Consider the following 25,357-nt stretch of genomic DNA (forward strand, 5'->3'; position numbering starts at 1 on the left):
TAGTGCAATCAAAATAGCATTTATTGTCTGATTCAAATTTTTATTGATTAATTTATTAATTAATTTATGTATTAATTAATTTCGACCAATCAAAATTCAAGGATTTGGACCAATCAACGAAGGTCATGTGGAAATTCGTTGAAATCAACCAATAGAGATGTGACATGTGGAAATTAGAAAGCATTATGGCCCACTTTGGTGGATGAGCTTTATATATTATTAAGATGACATAATTTTATTGGTTGAAACAGGCAATAAGACAGTTAATGAGATCAATTTACAATTTTTTTATAGATGATGGCATGCAATTGCTTTGCATTCATGTTACAGCAACAAGTCCATAAAGAAGGGGAGCAATATCTTCTGCATTCCACAAGTTTTTTCTGAATTTTCCACTGTTTCAAAATAAAAATGCAAATTGAGATTAAACACTTCTGACTTCCAAATTCCAATCATCAATAAAACACTTCAAAATAAGGTTGGCAAATGGGAAGTTTGTCTTGTTCCAATTAAAAACCATTATTTGCTGCCCTGCAGTAATTCAAGTCTGCCAACTTGGGACTTCCTAGCACTTTGAAATTGCATATGCACTGCTTTAGCTTTATCACTTTGAAATTATGTTCTCTCAAATTGGATAAACCAAATTTCATGTTGTTCTCTCAAATTGGATGCACCAAATTCCATGCTAAACCTCCCATAATTTGTACATCTGAAACATAGAAGGAAAAATTAAAAAAACTAATTGAATATAAATTATTACAGTACTATGAGTAAAACCTAGATTCATAAGCAACAATGCTATAGGATTAGAAAAGCCCAAAATGACTGTCTAGCAGAGGTGATCATAAATTCCCACATGTACCTAACATGCTTCATGTGCATAGTGTTTTTTTTTTGTTGGTAATCCAAGTATATTGATAGAAAGTACAAGAGGTACTCAACCCATTACAATAGATAAAATAGATAAAATTTATCAGTGTTACATTCATCTGTATCACCGAATTAGCAGCCTTGAATACATAGAAAAAGGGAAAACGAAAGACCACAGCTTTCAGAATTAACCCCAACCCCATCCATATTAGACTTGAGGGCTTGAGGCACACATCACACAAAATATAGTTCCTGCAATATAGCCTGGGACAAGAAGCACATAGCTAGATAACAGTAATACCCTTGCATATCACAATGAACTACGGCTTACACAAATCATAACAAGTAACATCCAAGTCTTCAAATAACCAAGTACAATGGCCAGACTGAACTTTGGAACAACAAATTGAATGCAAACCCAAAATGAAAATATCAATTTGAACCCAGAATATCAGTTCATGTATCTTAAAAATAACAAGTTAAATTACATTCCCCAAGTGAAAATTTATAGATATCTAATTAATTAATTCAAATACCCCAAAGAGAAATAAGAAATAGATTAATAAAGGGTTCAGTACCTTTGCGGTCCTCCGAAGTCATCTTCAGACGGCTTGCGTCATACGTGCTTACAACGGAGGAGGAGGTTTGTGCCAGAGGCGTGCTTGTGGCATCGGTGCTTGCGACGGAGGAGGTTTGTGCCAGCGGCGTGCTTGCGATGGAGAGTGCCTACGACGGATGAGTTCATTCTCGTCAGATGAAAAGGGCTTGCGGCAAAGGTGCTTCTGGTCGAACTAAGCGAGGCTTGGGGCGGCGGGGGAGGGGGCCTTGCAGTAGATGATGTGATTGGGGCGGAGGAGATACTTCGGTTGAGGAGGACTAAAAGCTGGAATACGGTGGTGGAAGCGAATCACGGTGGTGGAGCCACCACCCGTGTGACGCGGAGGTGAACCACCGCGCCTGGAACCACCACAGGCATGGTTGTGGCTGAAGAGAGCAAGAGGGTGAAGGCTAGAAAGGTTTAGGGTTAATGAATTTTCTTTTTAATTGTGGTTGTGTGTTTATCAAATCTTATTTTATTTTAGGTTTAATTTAATTTTTTAAATTTCAAAAATTTAAAAATATAAATAGTTTGGGATGAACTACAAAACTAAAGAAATGTAGGGACCAATATTAGAACATAAAACTTACTGATAATAAACAGATGACATGGCAGTCTAGTACATTTGGCATCTTTCTATTGGTCATTAAGTGGGGGGCATGGCTGCTGTTTAAAACACAAACAGCATTTTTAAGCTTGCCATTAATAAAACCAAAAAACTGCAAACATTGACACATCAGCCAAGCTGTATACGGAAGAACCAAGCAGTGAAGGGAATAAAAAAATCAAAAAAACGGCACACATTGACACATCAGCCAAATGAAGCTGGGAGAGCCACGTCTGCAAATTTTGTCTTTGAGTGAACCCTCTTTTATATCTATAATAATAATAATAATAATAATAATAATAGATAATAATAGATAATATCTGGATTTCCAAAAAAAGAAGGCTAAAATAAGTTGGGCCAAACACTAGCTATGTCACCGCCTATCAAAAAAATAAAATAAACCTATGTCACCATTCTGTGAGCATCGTGTATGAAAAACTTAACGGTAGAGACTAAAAAAGATTCCATATATATTTTTTTAGGGATTAAACTAAGAAATATTTTTATGAGGTCAAAAACCAACATTCACGATATTTCCAGGAACTGAACATATTTAAGCCTAGAATTGATTACGTCAAATCTAACTTTTCACTCTTCGTAGCACGGTCATAAACCTAGTACTCCACAAAAGATCATGTCATCAGAAAAATAAAGCATAAAATTCTGCAACATGCACTTGAACAATCATTCATGTAGTGCAATGCTTTTTCATGCTCAGATGCAATGGCAGTGATCAGAAACCCCTTCATTAACACTACTTTGGGCTAATCTATGTTTACAACAACTGAAAACTACAAACTTATTAATCGAAACAAATTATCAGTGATCACCAACAAAAAGCGAAGATATGGAGTGAAAGGGGGAATAATGTATGAAAACTGATGTCTCGTGGGTTTCAGGCTTTCAGCTGCTTCAAGAATTCATCAACTCATTTAGCTCCCATCAGTTTTGTAGCTTCTGTTATGGCAATATCAGTGGCATACAGTGCCATCTTCTTTATCTATGTGCAAATAATATATGAAGTGTGAGAAACATCTCTTGATACAGCACACACAATATAACATATGTTCTCGGATCCAAGAAGCTAGATTAGTTTAGAAAAGTTAAAGCATTACGGTATCAAGAACAAAACAAATAACCAGTTTATATTCTAGAACAAAAAAAAATTGTACAAACTAGTCCAAAATTGTAATGAGCTACAGAATGATACAAACATGTACCTCCAATTTATCTTCCTTAGATCTATGGCCTTTCGGAAGCATTCGAAATTCCTCTGTCAATCGAACGCATTCCTGAACATTCTCAGGTGAAACAAAGTCCAGAGCCACTTTCATGCAAGACTGAACAAAATAACTGTTAGATTAGATATAACACCAAAATGTCGAAATTATAGAAGGTATGGTATAACAAAGAAATAAATGAAAGGAGTAAAAGCTTGGTGGGAAGACGGAAGGGGGGTTATGGGTAACACACCATGAAGATCCTAAGAAAATATTTAGCAATTTTTCTAATTGAAAACAATTTTGTACTTATTCTGCATCAAAACCATAGCCTTCTCATTACAGCCTTTTTCCTTCGCCCTTTTCTTGGCCGCATAGTGCCCTTTTTTCCTGTCGTCCTTTGCAGGTGTCTTATTCACCATGGTAATACAAACAACAGCCTCTAATCCTCCCTTGACCCAACCATCAAGGATCTTATGGCCTTAATGGCAATAACTATTTCCAGCTCAACTCATCAGCACTGCTCTCAGGAGACCAAAGAAGATTTATCACATGGAGCTTATGCTTATTTATAGCTTAATTTCAATTTATTTTTATAATTTTTTTAAAATAGCTTATGAATAAGCGCTTATGGTCATAAGCGGCCATATGCGCTTAATTAAGCTCTTTTCCCAGACGGGCCAGAGTGTTCCTACACAAATTTGAGGGGAAGTTGTCTCGACTCTCGACTTCTACTTATTTAATCAATAGGTTACCCTTTAGCAAGTAATAGTCCTATAAAGTTTCTAGCAAAATTCTTTCATTCATTACCACTAATATCAAGCCTCCAAAATCGTGTATTTGGATGTTCAGCCTTTGTTCAGGTTCATGGTCCCCATCAGGATAAACTGCATCCTCGTGGTGTCAAATGTGTCTTCATATGATATGCTCAAGATAAAAGAGGATATAAATGTTATCACCCTCCTAGTCGTCGTGCCTCAATCAGGCTTGTTAATAGCGCGCTATAGCGGCGCAATAGCCTATAGCGTAGCGTTTTGGGGGTTCACCGCTACTCTACTATTCACCGCTATTTGCACTATTTGCCGCTATAGCGCCGCAATAGCGCTCGAAATAGCGTTTTTTGGGCTTGCCGCTACACTACGCTATCCGCCATTAACAACCCTGGCCTCAATAGATGTCACCTTTTAGGAGTCAGAGTCTTTTCCCCACTACTAAACTCTGGGAGGAAAGTCGTATAGAAGTTGATTCATTCGAATCTGAGTCTCTTGAATCGTCAATTTTTATGCCCTTGATTTCATCATTCAACTCAAATATTGAAAACAACAATGACAGGGACAAGAATGGTAACAGTAAGAAGGATCCTAGCCGATGAAAATACCTGTGCAAACTGAGAATACTGAGTAAAGACACTTCGGGAGATTTGGGAGGCAATATCAAAGGAAGAAAAAATGAAAAAACCCGACCAGATCCAACAACTATCTCAGTCGTCTCATAACTGTTAGGCCTTACATAACTCTCATGAACTTAATCTTGATGGAAAAAGGGAAAAGGGAAAAGGTCAGTCAAGTACCCAATAGCTCAATTTGTGTCTGCTAAAAATCTCTCATTGCAGCATTAGATCTTTATTTCAGTGATCTATATAACTGAATGGGTCTAACATCTCAGATTTACAGAGTACATCCCTGCAGAATTTCAGTGATCTATATAACTGAATGGGTCTAACATCTCAGATTTACAGAGTACATCCCTGCAGAATTTCAGTTGGCCGATATGTTCACCAAAGGACTTCACATAGCGTGGTTTTACGATCTTACTTGCAAGTTAGGAATGATAGACATGCATTCACCAGCTTGAGGTAGAGTATTGCACTATCATTATGAGATATTTATTTCCTTATATTTGTACGATTGTAATTAGGAGATTTGTATAGATTTTATTCTATTGTAATTATTTTCTTAATTAGGAGGGCCTTAGTTTATTTAATGTAACCAGCTACTGTAACTTGTGATAAGATATAAAATTACATTTCTTCTCCTTTCAACTAACACTCGAGACAGGAGACGAGGCACGATTTCCGGAAAATAATTTGCACTTTTTGGGTAGTGGGTCACGAGTTAGCTGCTGCATGCTTTTCAAAATATTACACAAACTCCACCACTGTATTCCTTTGTTTCAGCCTCAACAAGGCTGAAAAATAATCTTGAGCAGAAGTTGGTTGGAATCTTTCTACCACTGCTGACTTGAAATTGTGCCAAGCAGATCTGCGATTGCAAGATTCACACTATTGATACCAACTTAGAGCAGCACCATCCAAAGTATTTGATAGGTACTCACCGATGAAGTACAGACACCGACATGGACACCGGACACGACACGACACCGGTACCGCGACACGGTGAAAATCCAAAAAGTAAGACACGGGGACACAGCGCATATATATTTATATACATTATATATATATATATATATATATATATATATATATATCATTTGGTATTCTCTTATGAAGCTCTTGTCATAAAGCTTAGGAAATTGCTTTGATGTTTTTTTTGTAAAAAGGCTAATTGTCTACAAAAAGGACTAATTAATCGACTAGTTTTCACTCCTTTACTGATCATCATCATTGAAAATACCTTTGACTTTAGTTCTTCAAGTGATAAATTAGCAACTTCTTCCATCTTCCACTCTTAAAAATTATATGTTTTTTAAAATTACAAGTGTCATAGAGGTGTCAAGCCAAGAAGAGGTGTCGGCTCAAGTGCTCGAGGCGCAAAAAAATATTTTTTAATCAGACACTGCGAGGAAGTGTCTGACACGTGTCGGGTAGGTGTCGTATGGGGTGTCGGTGTCCAACACCGGGACACGCCATATGTGAGAGGTATTTGTGCTTCATAGGTACTCACATATTAATAGGTACTTTTGGTTAGTTAGTTAGAAGATTAAATAGGTTGGTTTCCTATAAATAAGGGGAAGTTAGAGTCAGTTGAGCATCTTATTATTCATTTGGGAACTGGGTTTAGAGAGAGAAGTGGTTCTCTCTTGGGTCAGAGAAGGTGTTTGGTATCCTTCCCCTAATTCCCAATTGGGATTAGGGTTCTTCATCAATATACTACTGCTATTTTTCTGGGACCAATTGTTAGGATCCGAAAATCCTAACGACTAATGTGGAGAAACAGAAGAGAAAGGAAGATAAACGATAATCTTTTTGGTATTTTTATTATATAAAAACTGAAAACAAGATAGATAAAGAACTAAGAGGCTGGTTCCTCTTTGAACCAAGAGGCTGGTTCCTCTTGGAACTCAATAAATCAATTCCATGATTTTAACCTTCCTATTTATAATAACCTAATCCTAATAAGATAACTTAACCTCTAAGAAAAAAAGAAGATATCCTAACCAAAATAAAAGATAACATCCTAAAATACAATATTAGTTCCTAAAACAATAGATAGAATCCTAAATTAAAATAGATTAAATCCTAATATAATTAAGATCGTAATATTTCTGCTCTAAATTAAAATAGATTAAATCCTAAATTAATCCTAACATAAGATCAATTGGCTGAGGTGGAAATTGGTTCAGATTAGGCATGAAATTGGGTCTGGACATGCAATTGGGGTGAATAATGCAATTTGGATTCATGACATGGCCATGGTTTTTTTTTTATCAATAAAGATAACAAATTCATTGAAGGGAAGTACAAGGGATGACATGGCCATGGAAATGACAGTGGTTGAACACTTGAACTCCTTGAGTGTCTCCATGCTTTTCGAGTTTCATAAGTGCTGAGTTTCATAGTCTGACTTGGAGGACAGGGGAGCTGCATAGTGGTTCAAGCACAACTTCGCCAGTATGTTACATGCAGAGGGATCCAGGTGGAGGCTGTGCTTGTCACATTTGGATTGTTTAAATAGTTGTTCCATGTTTTAGCTTGTAATTTGTCCATCACCTTGAGGACAAGGTGAATTTTCAGGGGGAGGGGGGGGGGGAGTATTGATAGGTACTCTAATAAGAACTGATTAAAATTAATGAATAATTATACACGCACTGGTTTTCGAGAGCCAGTACTCGGGTCCGCCAACTATACACCATTTTTTTAATTGTGTAAAGTTACACAATCAAAAAATAGCCCTTAACCTGTATTTTGATTTTTTTTAAATCTCAAAAATATTTTTTTACTTTTTCCACATTACTTTAACATATTAGACTATGGCCCAATATTTATTTTATTTGTTTTAGGTCCTCTTAATTAAGTAAATCTAAAGTAAGTCATCTGAAGAAAAAAAAAATTTCCCCAAAAGTGATTTAGCAATTGGTATAACAATACTATGAATGAGGTTACTGGTACTGATGGCATTGGCAAGGAATACTATGAATTAATTTTTTACCACTAGTTGGGCTCTTCATTTTCAGAATGGTCTTACACTTGTCTGGATTTACTTCTATTCCACTAGATGTGATCATGAATCCTAAGAACTTTCCTCCTTCAATTCCAAAAGAACACTTTTCTGGGTTCAACCTCATCTTGTACTTCCTCAGTTGGGCGAACGCTTCTGAAGTCTTCATATTGCTCCCCAGCCAGAGGTGACTTTACAATCATATCATCTACATATACCTCCATGTTGCGCCCTATTTGATTTGCAAAAATTTTGTCCATCAGGCGTTGGTAAGTAGGTCCCGCATTTTTCAAACCAAATGGCATTGTCCTATAACAGTAGTTAGCCTGATTTGTCATGAACGCCATGCTTTCCTCATTAGGGGGGGTGCATCATGATTTGGTTGTAACCAGAATAGGCATCCATGAGGCTCAAAAGCTCGTTTCCTGAGGCCCCATCTACCAATTTGTCCACATTTGGAAGTGGGTAGGAATCATTTGGCCACACTTTGTTTAAACTTGTGTAATCTGTACACATTCTTCATTTTCCATTGGCTTTTCGAACCATAACCACATTTGCCAGCCAAGCTGGGTATTGCACTTCTCGAATGAAATGAGCTTCAATCAGTTTTTGTGTTTCAATTTTCACCACTTTGTCCTTTTCCTCGCCCATACGCCTCCTTGCCTGAACAACAGGTTTTGCCCCTGGTCGAATGACCAGTTTATGTGAAATAACATTTGGGTCAATTCCCGGGACATAGTCCAAGCAAACAAGTCTAGATTCTCACCCAACAAGGCGACCAGGCGAGCCTCTTGTTCACTTGATAGTCCGCTTCTGATTTTTAACACCTTGTCCTTCACTTTTGCAAATTTCGTTTCTTCAACAAGCTGAGGGCGGAGATCTTCAGAGTCATCTCTAGGGTCCAAGGTAAAACCCTCCTGTGGAAAGATCTCAGTAATTCTATGGCTTTCCTTGGCGGCCTTCCTACCATAGAGAGCCACACTTTTTAGGTCACATTCCCTCGCCGCATCTTGATCTACGCGCAAAACTATTTTGCCATTGCTCCCGGATACTTAATCGTTAAATGAGCAGTAGAGATAAGCACATAACTTGTTGAGTGTATCATGGCCGAGCAATGCATTATAATTTGCCCGACAAGCAAGAGCGAGGTACTTGACTTGGAACTTTTCGACGAATTCTCTCTCGCCAAAGACAGTTGGAATTTTCACATAGCCTCTAACATTCACACGATCGCCAGTGAAACCTACCAAAGTTCCAAGGTAAGGCTTTAAATCTGACTCTTTAAGCCCTAAGCGATCAAATGCATCGCCATAAATAATGTCCGCCGAGCTTCCTTGGTCTAAAAACACTTTCTTGGTCTTGTAATTGTTGACCCTGATTGTCACCACAATGGGGTAGAATGACATGCGCGAAATCCAGTGGGGTGAACATGATTGGAGAGCGGTTCAACCAACATGCCCCTTTGTATGCTTTAGGCACAAAATGAACCGTCGCAACATGTCTTTTCCTAGCCTTGCTAGAAAGTTGTCCACCGCCAAATCCTCCTGCGATGGACGCATTCACCAGATGGTTCTCCTAACTCTTCAACAACTTCTTTGTTCTTTTCTTTACTGTCTTGAGTCTCCTTGGTAGGCTCAAGACTTGAGTTGTTCTTAACAAAATTCGTCAGGTGCCCGACCTTGATCAGGCGGTCGATCTCACGGCGCAACGTCCAACAATTATCAGTGGTATGCCCCAAAGCCTTGTGGAATTCACACCACCTATTTGTGTCAACGTTAGCCGGAGGTCGCCGGGGAGGTCCTGGATATTGTACAACATTTGTCTGCCCAACGGCGCGCAATATAGTACTCAAAGGGGCATTCGGTTTTGTCAATGGTGCAGTGTTTTGTGTAGCCGTTGGTTGCGTTGCCAGATTTCGCGACGCACCCTGTGCATTCCTGTGCAAACTGTTGCTCTGAAATCCTTGCCTTGCATGTTGATAGGTCCAGGCCTTGGCTAGCGAGGGGTTTGAGTAGGCCTTGAATCTTTACTTGCTTTTGTCTTTTCAGATAGTGCGGTGCCTTGTTGAATGCCCTTTCGCCAATCTTCCCTTTCTTTATCTTCCCTTTCTTTTTTAGTCTGATTATCTTGTTCTATGAAGATAAACTTCTGCACCCTGGATCGTAAATCCATCATGTCTCGCGCTGGACGCCTGGTTAAATCACGGTTTAACGAGCCCGCCCGAAGTCCATTTTTGAAAGCCGCCACACACACGTCGGGGCTGTCATCCTCCAGTTGCACCGCCATTTTACTAAATCGTGCCATGTAAGTTTTTAGTCTCTCGCCCGGCTGCTGTTGTATCTTAACCAAATAAAAAATGGTTGCCGAGAACTGAGTCAAAAACAAGGTGGACAAATCAGTGAAGTTACTAACAGAAAAGGGGGTTGTTTGATGAACCAAGTCATCGCCATGCCTTTAAATGTGGATGGTAGTAAGCGACACTTCACTGAATCTGTCGCCTCGCCAATGACCATTTTTATGTTGAAGTATCTCAAATGATCCATTGGGTTTGAGTCGCTTGAAAACATATCTAACGTCATAGTCTGTAAGTGTTCTGGTATCTCCACCACCGCAGCCGCAGGCACGAATGGCTGAAATTCCGCCACATCTTCAGCGTCAATGCGTTGACCACGGCGTGAATCCCTCATTTGGTTTAAGTACTCAACCTGAGCTTGCAAGTGCTCGTTCTGGCGTTGAACCTCTTGCAAAGTATCCAATTCATGTTTCAAGGTCATAGACGGCGCCAATGTTTTGTACCAAGGTCTACTTGAGGAATAAAGGAATATGCTAGTAAACCCTAGCAGAGCATAAATAGAAAGGTGATGTCAAATAAGGAAATTCTCATTAGTTATCAAAAAGGTGTCTAGTACAATGAGGGGACCTCCTTTTATAGTGGGTGTAGTCCTTATCTAGAATATTCTTATATTTGGGCCTCATAAAAGAGCCCCAAATCTCTATGCAAATAAGACAAAAGGGATAGAATAGGACAGCTGGCGTGGGACCATGTATCGGGCGAGCATCTCTTTACCGCCCTGATGATCGCCAGGTGCCTGAACAAGATCAATCCCGCCACGCTATTAGGGTATCTCGACGGGCATTCAGTTGAGATAGGTCCGCCCAGTCCACAAGCCCACAAGACACGAAACTCGATGTCATGTCTTAGAGTTGAAGAGTCTTCCAATGTCTTCAAATTCCTTGAGTTGCCACGTGAATGGCGCTTGCCAGTCCAGATTTCATAAAATATCGTAATTCAACTCAATGTCAGATTGCAAGAACTGGTGGTCAAGGGACTTCAACTTAAAAAATGCCGTATTTCAACTTCACCTGTTTACTTCCTTGAGAATTCATGTGACGGTGCTGTTCTTCTCTTCGGATTTCCTGTACTCGTGGTCAAGGCTTGGAAATCGCCGCTGGAGAAGATGTTGTGTGCTCAACATGTACGCCATGACAGCCACACTATGGCCGGGTAATTTACTGTTTTCCTCTCTTCAGATCTGGTCTTCTCATCAGATCTGAGTTCCTTCTCACCAGATCTGAGTTCTCTCCCCTCTCTCATCCCAATCTGGGTTCGAGCAAAAGGTGTCCGAGATGGCGACAAAGGTGAAGGATAACTAACCCCCTTGGCTGGGTGGTGGAGGATGTGGCCACAATGAAGAAGAACCCAGATGAAGAAACACGGTCTGATTCTGAGATGAAGAAACCCAGAGGAAGATCTGGTCCGATGGAAGATGGTGGTGTTGATGGGATTGGATTCGGATGGCTTACCTCCTTCATCCTTATCTGTTCTGGTTTACGTGTTGTGAGGGACAAGCAAAAATCGGATCTAAACCCAAAGTGAGAAGATGAGAGAGAGAGAGAGCTGGGTAAGAAGGAAAGTATTTCTTCTCTTTTTTTGTTCCAGGACCTACCCGCTGTTCATGAACCTTCCCTAGCTTATTTCCATCCACCTTTGTTCTTGTATTTTTTATTTTTTTAATGATTGTAATGTATTGTTGATTCTAAAATGATGATGAATAATTTGTTATTTTCGGTTCTTGCTGTTGTTGGAGAATAAAGATGATGAAAGAAATGATAAAGTTGAGTGAATAAATTTATTTCTCTGGGTTATTTTGTTGTTAGAGGATGAAGATGGTGATGAATAAATTTTATTTTCTGGGTTTGTACTGTTTGATGATGAATCTGATGAATCTGGGGCGTGTCTGAATAAAAAATTATTATTTCTTGGCTCGGACACGGCTTGTTTCTTGAGCCGACACACCTTTGTGCCTGGACACATATAGGGGACACTTGTACTGTGTTTTTATTATTTTCTGGCTTTAAAAAAAAAAGATAAATTAAAAATAAAACAAATCTTATCTAATTAAAAATTAAATAGACCTTATCAAATCAGATCTTGTGAACATATATATATATATATATATATATATATATATATATATGTTCTGAGCTCTGAATTCATCTTGCTGGACTGCTAATTTCATAATTGCACTGTCCTGTTTTTTCTATGTAATCGTGCATGCTCTAGACTTGGGCTCAATCACAAGCTGGCTCTTCACATTCATGCCATCTATCTGCTATTGTTGCTTATGTTTTCTTTTTATTTCTGCATTTGTATCTTTCTTGTTACTGTTTTGTGTTGCAGATGTTATAACCTCTTGCTTTTTGTACTTTGACTCCTTTTTTCAATAAATATATTATCATTTATCTCTAATATATATGTATATTATATATATATATATATAAGTCTGCGGAAAATGTATGATATTATATTGATTGGTAAAATGATACATGAGCAGTATTTATAGAATACAAATGACTAAAGGCCTGGGCACTATTCTAGCCTAAAAATCAGGGAAAATATTCTCTCTATGAATGCTAATAACATTGACATAAAAGTCCTAATTAGCTGTACAAATCAGACTCTAATTATTCTAATTAGTGTGCTAATTAATTGCATTTGACTTTCAACACTCCCCCTCAATCTGGGTGGAAGATATCTATCATACCCAGATTGGATCTGATATTTTCATATATGTTCCTTGGAAGAGCTTTAGTCATAATGTCTGCTGTTTGCTTGCATGATGGAATGTGATCAACACGTATAATCTCTTGATCAATTTTCTCCTTAATGAAATGCCTATCAATCTCCACATGCTTTGTCCTATCATGGTGAACTGAATTCTTAGCAATGCTTATAGCAGCCTTGTTGTCACACAGTATTCTCATGGTGTAATTGGTAGGAATTCTGATCTCATCCAGCATTCGTTTGAGCCAAATTCCTTCACAAATACCTTGTGTCATAGCTCTGAATTAAGCTTCTGCACTACTCCTAGCTACTACAGATTGTTTCTTACTTCTCCAAGTTACCATATTTCCCCATACAAAGGTGCAATAGCATGTGGTAGATTTCCTGTCAGATAAGCAACCTGCCCAATCTGAATCAGTGTAGACTTCAATGCCTCTGTTTGAGTTCTTCTGAAAATAAAGTCCTCGACCAGGTGATCCCTTTAGGTATTGGAGGATTCTGTTCACAGTCTTCATGTGAGTCTCAGTTGGGTTTGACATGTAGCGACTAGCCAAGCTTACAGCAAAGCCAATATCTGGCCTGGTGTGAGTTAGATAAATTAATTTTCCAACCAGACTTTGATATCTATCTTTATCAGCTGGTATACTTTCCTCTTCACTTCTTTTGACCGGCTCTATGGGGGTATTAGCTGTTTTGCATCCGAGCATCCCTGTTTCTTTAAGTAAATCCAGAGTGTACTTCCTCTGAGAAACATAAATGCCATTCTTTGTCCGAGCAATTTCCATCCCTAGAAAGTACTTGAGCTGGCCCAAATCCTTGACCTCAAATTCGTTTGCTAAAAGACTCTTTAGACGTTTGATTTGGTCATAATCGTCTCCTGTAATAACGATATCGTCAACATAGACAATGAATAAGGCTATCTTCCCATCCATAGAGTGCTTAGCAAACATAGTATGGTCTGTTTGGCATTGAACAAAACCATCTTCTTTGACAACCCTTGTTAGTCTGTCAAACCATGCTCTTGGTGATTGTTTTAGGCCATATAGTGATTTACGGAGTCTGCATACCATGTTTGAAGTGTTGGGTGATTCAAGTCCTGGAAGTATTTGCATATACACCTCTTCTTCTAACTCACCATTTAGAAAGGCATTCATTATATCTAGTTGGTGAAGAGGCCAATCTAGATTTGCTGCCAAAGATAACAGGACTCGAACAGAATTGAGTTTTGCCACAGGTGCAAATGTCTCTTCATAATCCACTCCATATGATTGTGTAAATCCTTTTGCAACCAACCGGGCTTTGTACCTGTTTATACTTCCATCAGCATTGTATTTGACTGAAAATATCCACTTGCATCCCACTAGCCTCTTTCCTTTTGGTATAGTGGTGATTTTCCAAGTCCCATTTTTTACCAGTGCTTGAACTTCTTCTGTTACAGCTGCTGCCCATTCAGGTTTCTGCAGAGTTTCTTGAATGTTTTTGGGAATTTCTATGTTGTCAACAACAGCTACAAATGACCTGTATTTTTGTGATAACTTTCCATATGAAACATATCTCTCAATAGGGTGTTGAGTACAAGTTCTCACCCCTTTTCTCATGGCAATAGGAATATCAGTGTCAGGTGCATTCATGTTAACAGGAACAGAATTAGGAACAACATTACCCGTAGGGACTTCATTTTCTAGGGCCTGGTTGGACTCATGGTTCTGCGTTGGAGTTGTGCTCGACTCTACTTCCTTCCTCCTTTTCCTTTCATAAGTCTTCAAGTTTCCTCCTTGTACTTTTGGGTCTTGATTCTGTTGGGATGAAGTTAAAACTTCAACTCCATCATTTTCAGTTTCTGCTACAACTTCTGCTACAACTTCTGCTGTCCTTTCAATTGGCTTAGGTGTTGTTTCAGCTGGTTGAGAGGAGGCTTGAGTTGGTAAGATTTGTGCAGGTTCAGTTTGTTCAAGTACCAAAGATTGGTATTCCAAAGTTTCAGTTGGATACCTGTATGATTGCTCCCCCTGAATGCCAACTTTGGTGTAATAGGCTTGATTCTCAAAGAAAGTTACATCCATAGTGTGGTAAAAATTTTAGTTATGGGAGAGTAGCACCTATATCCTTTTTGGTGGGGAGAATAACCAAGAAAAATGCACTTGATAGACCTTGGGTCCAGTTCAAGGTCCAGTTTGCTACGGTGGGGTTTGAGGTTGTGGACAAAGGCTGAACATCCAAAGACTTTTAATGGAATGGAAGAAAGGATTTTGCTGGCTGGAAAGGTGGTTTGAAGTGTGGATAATGGGGTCTTAAAGTCAAGGATACGGGAAGGCATTCGGTTTATGAGATATGTGGCCGAAAGGACAGCTTCTCCCCAAAATTGTTTTGGAACATTAGTAGCCGACATGATTGATCTAGTCACTACCAGAAGGTGTCTATTCTTCCTTTCCGCAACTCCATTCTGTTGGGGGGTGTCTACACAAGAACTTTGATGAACAATTCCAACCTTTTGAAGGTTGGAAGTTAGAGCAAGATTGTAATACTCACGACCATTGTCAGTTCTAAGTATCTGAATCTTGCTTTGAAATTGTGTTTGCACCATGTTATGAAATACTTAAAAAATCTTCCCAACTTCTGATTTTTCCTTCATTAGAAACACCCAAGTGACCCGTGTGTGATCGTCAATGAAGGTGACAAACCATCTTGAGCCAGTAATGTTGTGAACCCGTGAAGGTCCCCATACATCACTATGGATTAATGAGAAAGGTTGAGATGGTTTATAGGGTTGTGGTGGGTAATGGCTGCGAGTATGCTTAGACAATTGGCAAGTTTCACACTGAAAATTCTTCTGGTTTTTATTGAATAATGAGGGAAAAATCTTTTCCAAGTACATGAAATTTGGGTGGCCTAATCTGTAGTGCCACAACATTACATCATTTTCACTACATGGAACTGTTGCTACTGCATAAGAATGAGTTTTCAATTCTTCTGATTTTTCAGCTTTGAGGAGGTAGAGTCCAGCACACTCTTTAGCATTGCCAATCGTCTTCCCCGACTCCAAAATCTGAAATTCACACAGGTTATCGGAGAATTTAGCAACACATTTCAAATCTCTTGTAATCTTGCTAATGGACAACAAGTTACAATCAAGTTCGGGCACATATAAAACTGATTCAAGTGTAATATGTGGGGAGATAATAACTGATCCTTTACCCATGACCTTAGAATGTGTTCCATCAGCTATTCGAATAGTGTAGTTATAGGGACAAGGAGAATAACTACTAAACAAAGTTAAGTCTCCAGTCATGTGATCTGAAGCTCCTGAGTCAATGATCCATGACTCTATTTTCCCTTTGCTAGTGTTTAAGGCATATAAGAAATTACCTTTTTTGAGCCACTGCAGCAGTACCACTTTTTCCTGCAGTTAACATGGTCTGCTGAAGGAGTTTTTGAAGAGTCTTCATTTGTTCTTTGCTGAATGGTGATGAATTAGAGATTACCTCAGAGTTTTGGTGGTGAACCACAGTGTTTCCTCTGCCTTCCTTACTTTTGAATTGTTTGGCTTCTGAGGTTTTCCATATATACTCCAACAATTCTCCTTGGTGTGGCCTGGCCTCTTGCATTGATCACACCAGGGGCGAGTTTTCTTTGCTGGTGGCTGAGGTTGGTTTCCTCTTGCTGCCATTGCAGAGCTTTCAGTGGATGGGGCTGAGATGGATGTCCCTAGCATGAGTTTCTTCCTGCTTTCTTCCCTTCTTACTTCTGAGAAAGCTTCCCGGATTTTTGGAAGTGGTTTAGTTCCAAGGATCCTTCCACGAACCTCATCAAGATCCTTGTTTAGTCCCAATAGGAACTTGTAAATTCTCTTTTTCGACCAGGTCCTCGTATTTCTTCTGATCCTCCGTACAGCACCATTTAACTTCTTCATATATGTCCAGTTGCTGCCAATGTCTGTTGAGTATGTTAAAATACTCAGTAACTGAGGATTCTCCCTGTCGAAGGTCATGGAGTATGCTTTTTATCTCAAACACAACAGATGTATTGTCGACATTTGAGTATGTCTCCTTCACTGCATCCCATATATCTTTTGCAGTGTCATAGAACATGAAATTTTCACCAATTTCATTTGTCATGGTGTTGAGCAGCCATGTCATCACTTGGCTGTTCTCAAGTTGCCATTTTTGAGAATTGGTGTCCCCTTTCTCAGGACACTTGGAATCTCCTGTGATGTAGCCTTCTCTTCCTTTTCCTTGGAGGAAGATCGTGACTGACCTTACCCATTGGTTATAGTTCTGGCCATTCAACTTATGACCAGTGATAAGGTGAGTAAGCCCGTCGTGTGAGTTGGTCGGAAATGATCCAGCCTCCGCCTTGAGTGACTCATCAGATTTTTGGTCTCCCCTGGCTTGACGGTGCTAGGTTAGGGATGGTTCAGATCGAGCTCTGATACCATGCGGAAAATGTATGATATTATATTGATTGGTAAAATGATACATGAGCAATATTTATAGAATACAAATGACTAAAGACCTGGGCACTATTCTAGCCTAAAAATCAGGGAAAATATTCTCTCTATGAATGCTAATAGCATTGACATAAAAGTCCTAATTAGCTGTACAAATCAGACTCTAATTATTCTAATTAGTGTGCTAATTAATTGCATTTGACTTTCAACAAAGTCGTGTCCCCGTATCCTACTTTTTGGAGTTTAGCCGTGTCGGCGTTCCCGCCCGTGTCCGTATCCGTGTCCGAGTCCGTGCTTCATAGCTCAAAATACAGCGATGGTGAGTGTTCAACCCGCAATTTCAGTCTTCCTGTTCCATCGAACCCTGAGTCGGCCTTTTGGGGCCAAACAGTGGATTCGTCCTTCGTTTCCCGTTGAAGGCTGCAATCCTGTCTTTCCACCATGGTCGAACCATGTTGCAGCAACGAATGGATGAGGGCGATCTTCTCTATTTCGTCCTTTCTCTGACGTGCGATTTCCTCTCTCAAATCTGCAATCACCTTCTTTATTTGTGTGAGAAGGCCAATTGTTGTCTCCTTCTCCATTTCTTCACGATTCATTTGCACCACAGCACCTGGATGGTGCTCTGATACCAAATTGATAAGAACAGAATTATATTATAGAAATAATGATACAACTCTGGTTGTTCGAGAGCCAGCCTCTCCTAATACTGGAATTCGAGAGTCCAGTCCCTCTCCTAAAGCACACAACTTCTAAATAATCCTAACAGAAGATACAACTCCTATTTATAACCACTCCTATATTATTTAAATTCAAACCATAGCAGTTACCTAACTGCTTTAATCATAAAATTACCCAACTAATAAATTAAATAATAATAACTTCCAAACTGCTACTGTTCACGAGTACTGTTCATGTAGTTCCCTATCAGTACGCTAGGCAAACCCCCAGTTCTCTCCCTACTAAATCACTTATGAATTTCTGAATGTCTAAACTAACAGCCACAACTCCTATTTAATAACCAGAAATTTAATAACCACCCCTAGGCAGTTTTGATGGAACATAACTAACATAAACTGATGTAAATAACCAATAATAACTATTCCAATAACTACCCCAACAGTTTCTGATCCACTAACTTCTCTTAACTGCAGTAGACACTTCAGTAATACGAGGCTGAATCTTGGGTCTATCAAATATACAAATATATATACTAATTAAGAGGATGTATCTTATGAGAAAGACCTTCTTATGTGAGAATAATGAGAATAAATCATGACCGTTAGATCTTAAAATGAATGGTCAATATTAAAACATTAAATTCATAATTTACGGTTTCCTTAATTACATATTATTAATCATATTTAAATTATTTCAATCAAATATATAAGGACATTCTACACTCAGTTGCACAATAATTCATCACAACCCAGTAGTTTTATAAAAGTTTGCACGTAAAATGTTACATATAAGATTTGTAAACTAGTTTAGATTTTAATATAAAACTTGACGCATTCACCTTTCTATTTCTCACTTGATGTGGGCACCCTGCAGGTATGAAAACAGCCTCGCCAAGGTGTTGCTCAAACGTCCATGGTTCAATGCCTGGGATTAAAAAATTCATAGCCACAAAATCCACATAAAAGGAATCACTAGTTGAAGCATAATTTCATACCATACTCTTTCTTAAGCTGTCTTTTATGCTTCTCATTTAGATAAAGGATCTGGTCATGAATGGGATGGGTCACCTGAAGCCAAAGAAGAGTAAAGAATATCAAGTATAAAACATAATTACCAAAATCTAAAATCAATAACGCAAGGACAAAGGCAACCATACTTACAGAATCAACTGGAAGATTATTAGCGTGGCGAAATTCTTTATGGTGCTTCTTGAGGTACTCGGTTAGTTTAGGTACATCCTGTCTGCGGAATATGTCCCACACAGCACTCCCAAATTGAGTCTCCATATGATCATCATTTTGAAAGAAATTATTACTCGATATGTCATTTTTAACTGGCACAGTTTTGTCGATCTGGATCTTTGAACATGGCATGACTGAAGAACTCGATCTATTGAAAAAAATTGTTTCTCCTTTTCCAGTACAAGGCTGATTACATTCACTGGCATTTGGATTTTTTTTAGTATCATTACCGAGATCTTGTTCATGAGATTCATCTAGAGGGAAGAAATTACCCACAACTGTCCCTTCTTTAGAAATACTATTACTGTCAGCCATATTTTCACAAACAGAAAAATTTCTCTGATGCTCCTGATTTACCCTTGCTGGTGGAGTGGAGAAGTTCAAATCAACAAATAAGGAACCTGTATGATCTTTGAAACAAAACTTTTCTTTATTTAAGTCCACATCAATCACTCTTCTTTTTTCATAATCGACATCTGTGCATGTCTTAAACTTCATATCTTCTTGTAATGAAATTCCTTTAAAAGATCCATCACCTGGTGATGAGCACCATTGTTTCCCATTATTCACGTCATAATGCATCCACTCACAATCTTTTCCTGGAAACAAGTAACCAGAATCATGATTATTGAGATCAAATTTCACAAACCTTTTATACATATTGAGGATTGCCTGCTCACCAGCATTTAAAACTGATTTACTTTCGCTGGATTCTGAGAACCCTTGAACACAAGCTGCACTATCTGATCTTGATTCTCCCAAACTCGAGGATCTAGTTGACAGTTCATTAACTACTATCTCTTCATTACTTTGACTTCCCCGTAAGTTTGAGTTTCTTCCCATAGTGTCATCATTTTCAGGGATTTTAGGATCCATGCTAATACCTGTACGACACTTTTTGTGCTTACTTCTATGTGAAACAACTGTCTTATTGATCCTACCATAGAGATCGCGCATATCTTCAGCTTCATACTTCTTCTGTAATTTTTTTATAATTTTGGGTTGCCATAGTGGTGCCTTTACTTCCTCTGTGTGCGTCAGAATATTGACCTGATCATTGAACAGCATGACTCCATTAGTGGAATTAGTAACTGCTGCAGAACATGAGAAAGGAGAAAACCTGAATGTTGAATGAGTAAATCGAATACGTCACTTACGTTTTAATTTATTCAGAAGAACTAACTTATTTTCCAGTTTCATGTGTAACTTTACACTAAAAACTCATTCTCAATATAGAGCAAGCACACATCCAGGCGCATACACACATTTAAGCTTGTTACATGCATAACTAGTTCAGGGTCCAGTAGACATTTGCGGGAGCTGAGAATGTTAACTACCTGATCATTTAAATTGATATAACAATCAATAAATATCAATATGCAGTGTTGCTTGATGATGACAAGAGAGTTTCATTTGTCTTATGGCCTGACTTGAACTTCTTAAGCAACTGCTCTAACTAAACAAATTCAAATGCTGCTGAGGCCATCGCTAATGCCTATGGAGTGCTGCTTCGACATGAGACCTAGCAATGACAATGTTTCTTAGTCATTTGGGATATTGCTATTGCTAGCAGAGATCTAAGCAAAGGAGCTTGAGCAACGCAATACCCTTCCCATGCTACTGTCCTCTACACTCCATCTAGAGCACTCTACCAACTGTAAACAAATAATTATGGATTCCCCAACCACGCCTACTCTTTCTAATGCATGGTCCACTTTGTTCCAGCTAAGCAAACTTCTAAATTTCATTTTGCTCATGCTCTTGCTGATGCATCTTCTCGTCTCTAAAAGCGATTTCTCAGGCATTGCTCAAGTAAATCATGTCCCAGCCGTGAACTACCACCACATGGGCCATACTGTTGACCAAACAAATCTCAAATGTTGACATCAATTTGGTAAGAGGAAAGGTTCTTTCAAGCGATATTGTTACTGTTCTTATTAACTTCAACAACTAGCTAGTTGATATACATGTGCTCTAACTTAAAGGAACACATCAGATTATAGCATATGTAAAATTAATATTGGTTGGGAATGCTTTTTATGATTAATAGTGTGCAATTAGCCTGTAATAAATGCCGTATTACATATAATAGATTCTGGTGTGCAGTATGACAAAACTTCTAATTCTGTAATAAAGTAAATAAGTTATAAAAAATGACAGATTATGAGCAACATATCCTACTAAAATTCAAACAGAAATAGATCTCTTATTTTAAAATTTACCGCATCTGAAATGTCACAATGTAGTTTTGTCACAGAATCACCTCTGCTTAATTCTTCTAAAGATCCATAAGCAATGTATGTTTTGGGGCCCAAATCAGGCTTCAAAACAGCAGGGAGCTTTGTGGCAAGATTTAAAATACCAAATTTGGGATGGGTATAGTCACTAAAAGGAAGCATAGCTATGAACTCGGCACCATGCCTCGGAAAACACTCTTCAAAAGAATTTGATGGGGGCCAATCCTTTAGCTTCAGCATCTCTGGCCATCCATTTCTGTACCTACGACCTTCCAAGTAGCCTTTGAAGAACTGAAAGATGTTAATTTGAACCTGCAGCACCATAAACAACAAGAAGTATTCTTGAATTCAGAACTAACATAGAAATTTCCTATAAGAAACGAACATGCTCCAATAAAAGGAAATAAAGAGCGAAACAGATCTCTACAGGGGAAAAGAAAACAAAAATATGTCCCAGAAAATAGTTATTACATACAATAATTACTCAATACAACATTCTCCGTTAACGTGGTTAATTTTAATCAATCTTTCCCAAGTTGGTTGTAAGATCTTAAAAGCGCTCTATGGAATGTCCATTACTCCATTATTTAATATATTTGCCAACTGATATCTTGAAGGGACATGTGGGTGGGACATGTTGTGGGATTCAGTCCATCATCCAATTTCTACTTGATGAAATGCTGGTCTATCTCAATGTGTTTTGTCTTGTCATGTTGGACCGAGTTATGTGCAATACTAATGGTTGATTTGTCGTCACAAAACAACTCCATAGGATCTTTGTACGTTATTATAAGATCATCCAGTATGACCCTCATCCATAGACACTCTCAAACTCCTTGTACTATAGCCTGAAACTTAACCACCACACTTAAGTGAGAAACTATATTTTGTTTCATATATAGCCTGAAACTTATACTCTTCCGTGCTACTAGATTAGCAACTGACCTAGGAACATTCAATAAACAGATCAGTGACAGGTTATGTGTAGTCGACATCTACACAGTTGCCTGGATAGGTAGGTTTCTACCCCTTTTGAATCGTAATCCTTTTCCAAATTTTTAAGTGAGCAAGTGTTTGAGAAACTACACTGAATGTGTGAGGAGGTGGTAAAGAAAGACTAAAGGATTACTCTTTGAGCATTAATCATTTTCATAAAACATCTCAATACTCCCCCCCCCCCCCCAAGTTGGAGTACAGATGTTAATCTTTTGTCTGGAGGTGATGACAAAGGTGCTGTTTTAATTGTGTGATTAAATGGTGATCATTGCCTGTAATAACAATGTCATACACTTACACAATCAAGTAAATACACCTAACAGTTGAGTGACGATAAAAAACTGAGTGATCTATGTCACTCTAAGTCATACCGAACTGTTGAATGACAGTGCTAAATCTCTCAAACAAGCCCTAAGAGATTGCTTGAGACAATATAGGGACTTCTGAAGACAACAGACTAGTGTTCAATAATGTCTGGGTTTTAGCCTGGGAAGGTTAGGTGTACAAATAATATTTTGGTTGTAAAGTCTGAAGAGGCTTGAGAATACTTATTGTAATCTTCGTTTAAAGATAGTGGAAAATGTCAAAGTTGTTGGGACTGCCAAGAAGAGGACTGAAATTGAGTGGCTTGTGGTCTGAATTGGCTGTTGTTGGAATGCTGATGTAGAAGAAAACCTGTGTAATTTCTGCTGCAAAGGTGGTGGTCTACCATAATGGTGTTAAATTAGAGGAAGAATGTTGTTGTGAAGTTGAAGCATCAAAGTTTTGATCAAAACCATAGTAACATACAGCAGCAGAAAATGAACCCAATGGCCAGTTATTACTAGCTTGACCTGTTCCTTCCACAAAATAAGTTCTTGTCATCCAATATACCAGAAATTGTGCGAGAAAATGAAATCAGTGCATTTTCTGGAACAAAAATCACCATTGGTTGTGTGGAAGCAAGAAAATTACCCACCATTGCTAGCGGAGAGATGGTGGATGGGGTTGCAGATAACTAGAGTCAGACATGAACTCTGATTCCTAAGCTCTAAATACTAAATATAATTCAAGAGGAAGCTGAGAGAGAGAGAGATTCTGAAAGGTGAAAAACTAAATTGAAACTGAATGGGTTATAGAATAAGTGATATAACTGAATCTAACAGATTGCTAACTACATGTAAAAGCAGTAACTGCTTCACATGTAGTACACTGTACAATATTTTAACATACTAAAATCAGTACTCCAATACCGCCATTGCACCGTTGAATTGGGTCGCAGGGTATAATGTTGTGAATTTTCGTGTAATGTTCAAACACAGTGCAATTGCAATATTATGCAATTGAAGACAATATTGTAACTGCAGTATTGTGGCAGCATCACATCATGCAATCCATAAGTTGAAATTATGAGAGTGAGATATATCCATTCACTAGCTTGAGAGGGAGTATTTTGCATGTGAATGGCATTACTTCACGGTAGAGTATTTTGTATATAGTTGTTGATTTGTCACTCTCTATTTGCACAGATTTGGAGTTCTATTTTTCCTTATTTGGAAAACCTATAAACTATAAGTTTTCTATGCCAAAAATTATGTGAGTCAAATTCAAAAATGTCATTCCCTCCTATCTCCTTCCATCGCTTCCAATTTCCTCGAACTTGTAGATTTGTTCACAAAGACCAGGCAATGGGTGGTTATGCCGTGGACCAGTTTAGAAGTGGTCCATGGTTAACTATCATTTCTGACTGTTAGATATATTATTAAACAAATTAATATTTATTTATTTAATATATGTAATGGTTGGATGCGATGGTTCACCTAATAACATTCCATGATTTCATATGTAATAAGCTAAGTGTTAGAAATATAATAAGAAAATCATGCATGCGCCTTATTCAGTGACTGAGGTTGCACCATACCATGTTTGTCAACATATTATGCCCAATGGGATCTTGCGTGAGGGGACGTATTAGAAATATCATATGAAAAAAGCATCCATATATCTTCACCCAACAATTTATACTTTTGGGACAGTTGGTTCATGAACACTAACCAAGATCAGTGATATTAATAGAAGATGGCGGCTCAAGGTGAAAAGCCATAAAAATATGGAAGATCATGTTGTAGAGCATCGTAGCTAGAGTAAACATATTATATTACACGCACACAAAACAAAAAAGATACTGCAGAATTAATAAACAAAAAACTATCAGCATGTGTCAAAAACAATAAACTAAATATATCATAATTCATAACTTATATGATAATTCACAAGTCTTAATACATAAGTTCACAAGTGTTAGCAAACCAATAATTGAAAGAGTTTATGTAAGAAAACATAGGAGAAATGGGTTGGATAAAAATAAGTCCATCTGAGAAGTTAAGAGGCAGTTAGTCAGTTATTAGGAATGGGACAGTTGGGGCAGTTTCTATGTATACTGGTACCAGGGTAAATTAGGAGAGTGGTTTTAGTGAATCAGAACTGTCAGGAGAGTCTGAGGAGCCTCTCGAACTGCTCTCTCAATCGTAAGATACATGATACAAAGAAATCAAGTTATAAATTGAAGCATATGCTGATATATCATATAATAAACCTAAATAATACAAGACCCAAGTCATAAATGGAAATAAGAAGAAAAATAGTGGGTGCATGCACAAAGTTTAAGGTATTCAAACCCTCCATAGAACATCAATAAGATGAAGAATTGCAAATTACTTTCCGACTTCCTAAACTTAGATCCTAGTAAATAATCATAATCTAACTAATTGGATCGTTCATCTCCCCCAAGGTCAACCCTAGCCCACAACAATAACAAAAACTGCACAACTAAACAAATGTCACAGCAGAAAACACGTTAGTAGAAGAAGATAAAGTGTTGAGAAGCGCAGGGGAATAGAACCAATAATAAAACAACAAAGTTGACATGTGCCTTTGGTGAGCTAGGAATGTCAGATGAATTGATAGTAGTGAGGACCAAAGTAGTGTTCGATTTTTCTAAGATTGGGACATGGGTCTT

General features: G+C 38.2%; 1 protein-coding gene across 1 annotated transcript in view; it reads right to left on the reverse strand.

The window, feature by feature from the left end:
* Positions 1-2,696: 2,696 nt before the first annotated feature.
* Positions 2,697-25,357, reverse strand: part of LOC130744643 (uncharacterized) — a 29,787-nt gene continuing 7,126 nt past the window's right edge. The window contains exons 8-14 of the mRNA XM_057596832.1: positions 21,349-21,675; positions 19,807-20,176; positions 19,046-19,725; positions 18,880-18,952; positions 18,724-18,809; positions 3,296-3,415; positions 2,697-3,075 (exon numbers count right to left, since the gene is read on the reverse strand). Coding sequence (XP_057452815.1) covers positions 3,004-3,075; positions 3,296-3,415; positions 18,724-18,809; positions 18,880-18,952; positions 19,046-19,725; positions 19,807-20,176; positions 21,349-21,675 — 1,728 coding nt within the window. The 3' untranslated portion in view covers positions 2,697-3,003. The remainder of the gene's footprint in view (positions 3,076-3,295; positions 3,416-18,723; positions 18,810-18,879; positions 18,953-19,045; positions 19,726-19,806; positions 20,177-21,348; positions 21,676-25,357) is intronic.

Source organism: Lotus japonicus, chromosome 1 (assembly GCF_012489685.1).
Source record: "Lotus japonicus ecotype B-129 chromosome 1, LjGifu_v1.2".
In the NCBI taxonomy this organism is placed as follows: Eukaryota; Viridiplantae; Streptophyta; class Magnoliopsida; order Fabales; family Fabaceae; genus Lotus; species Lotus japonicus.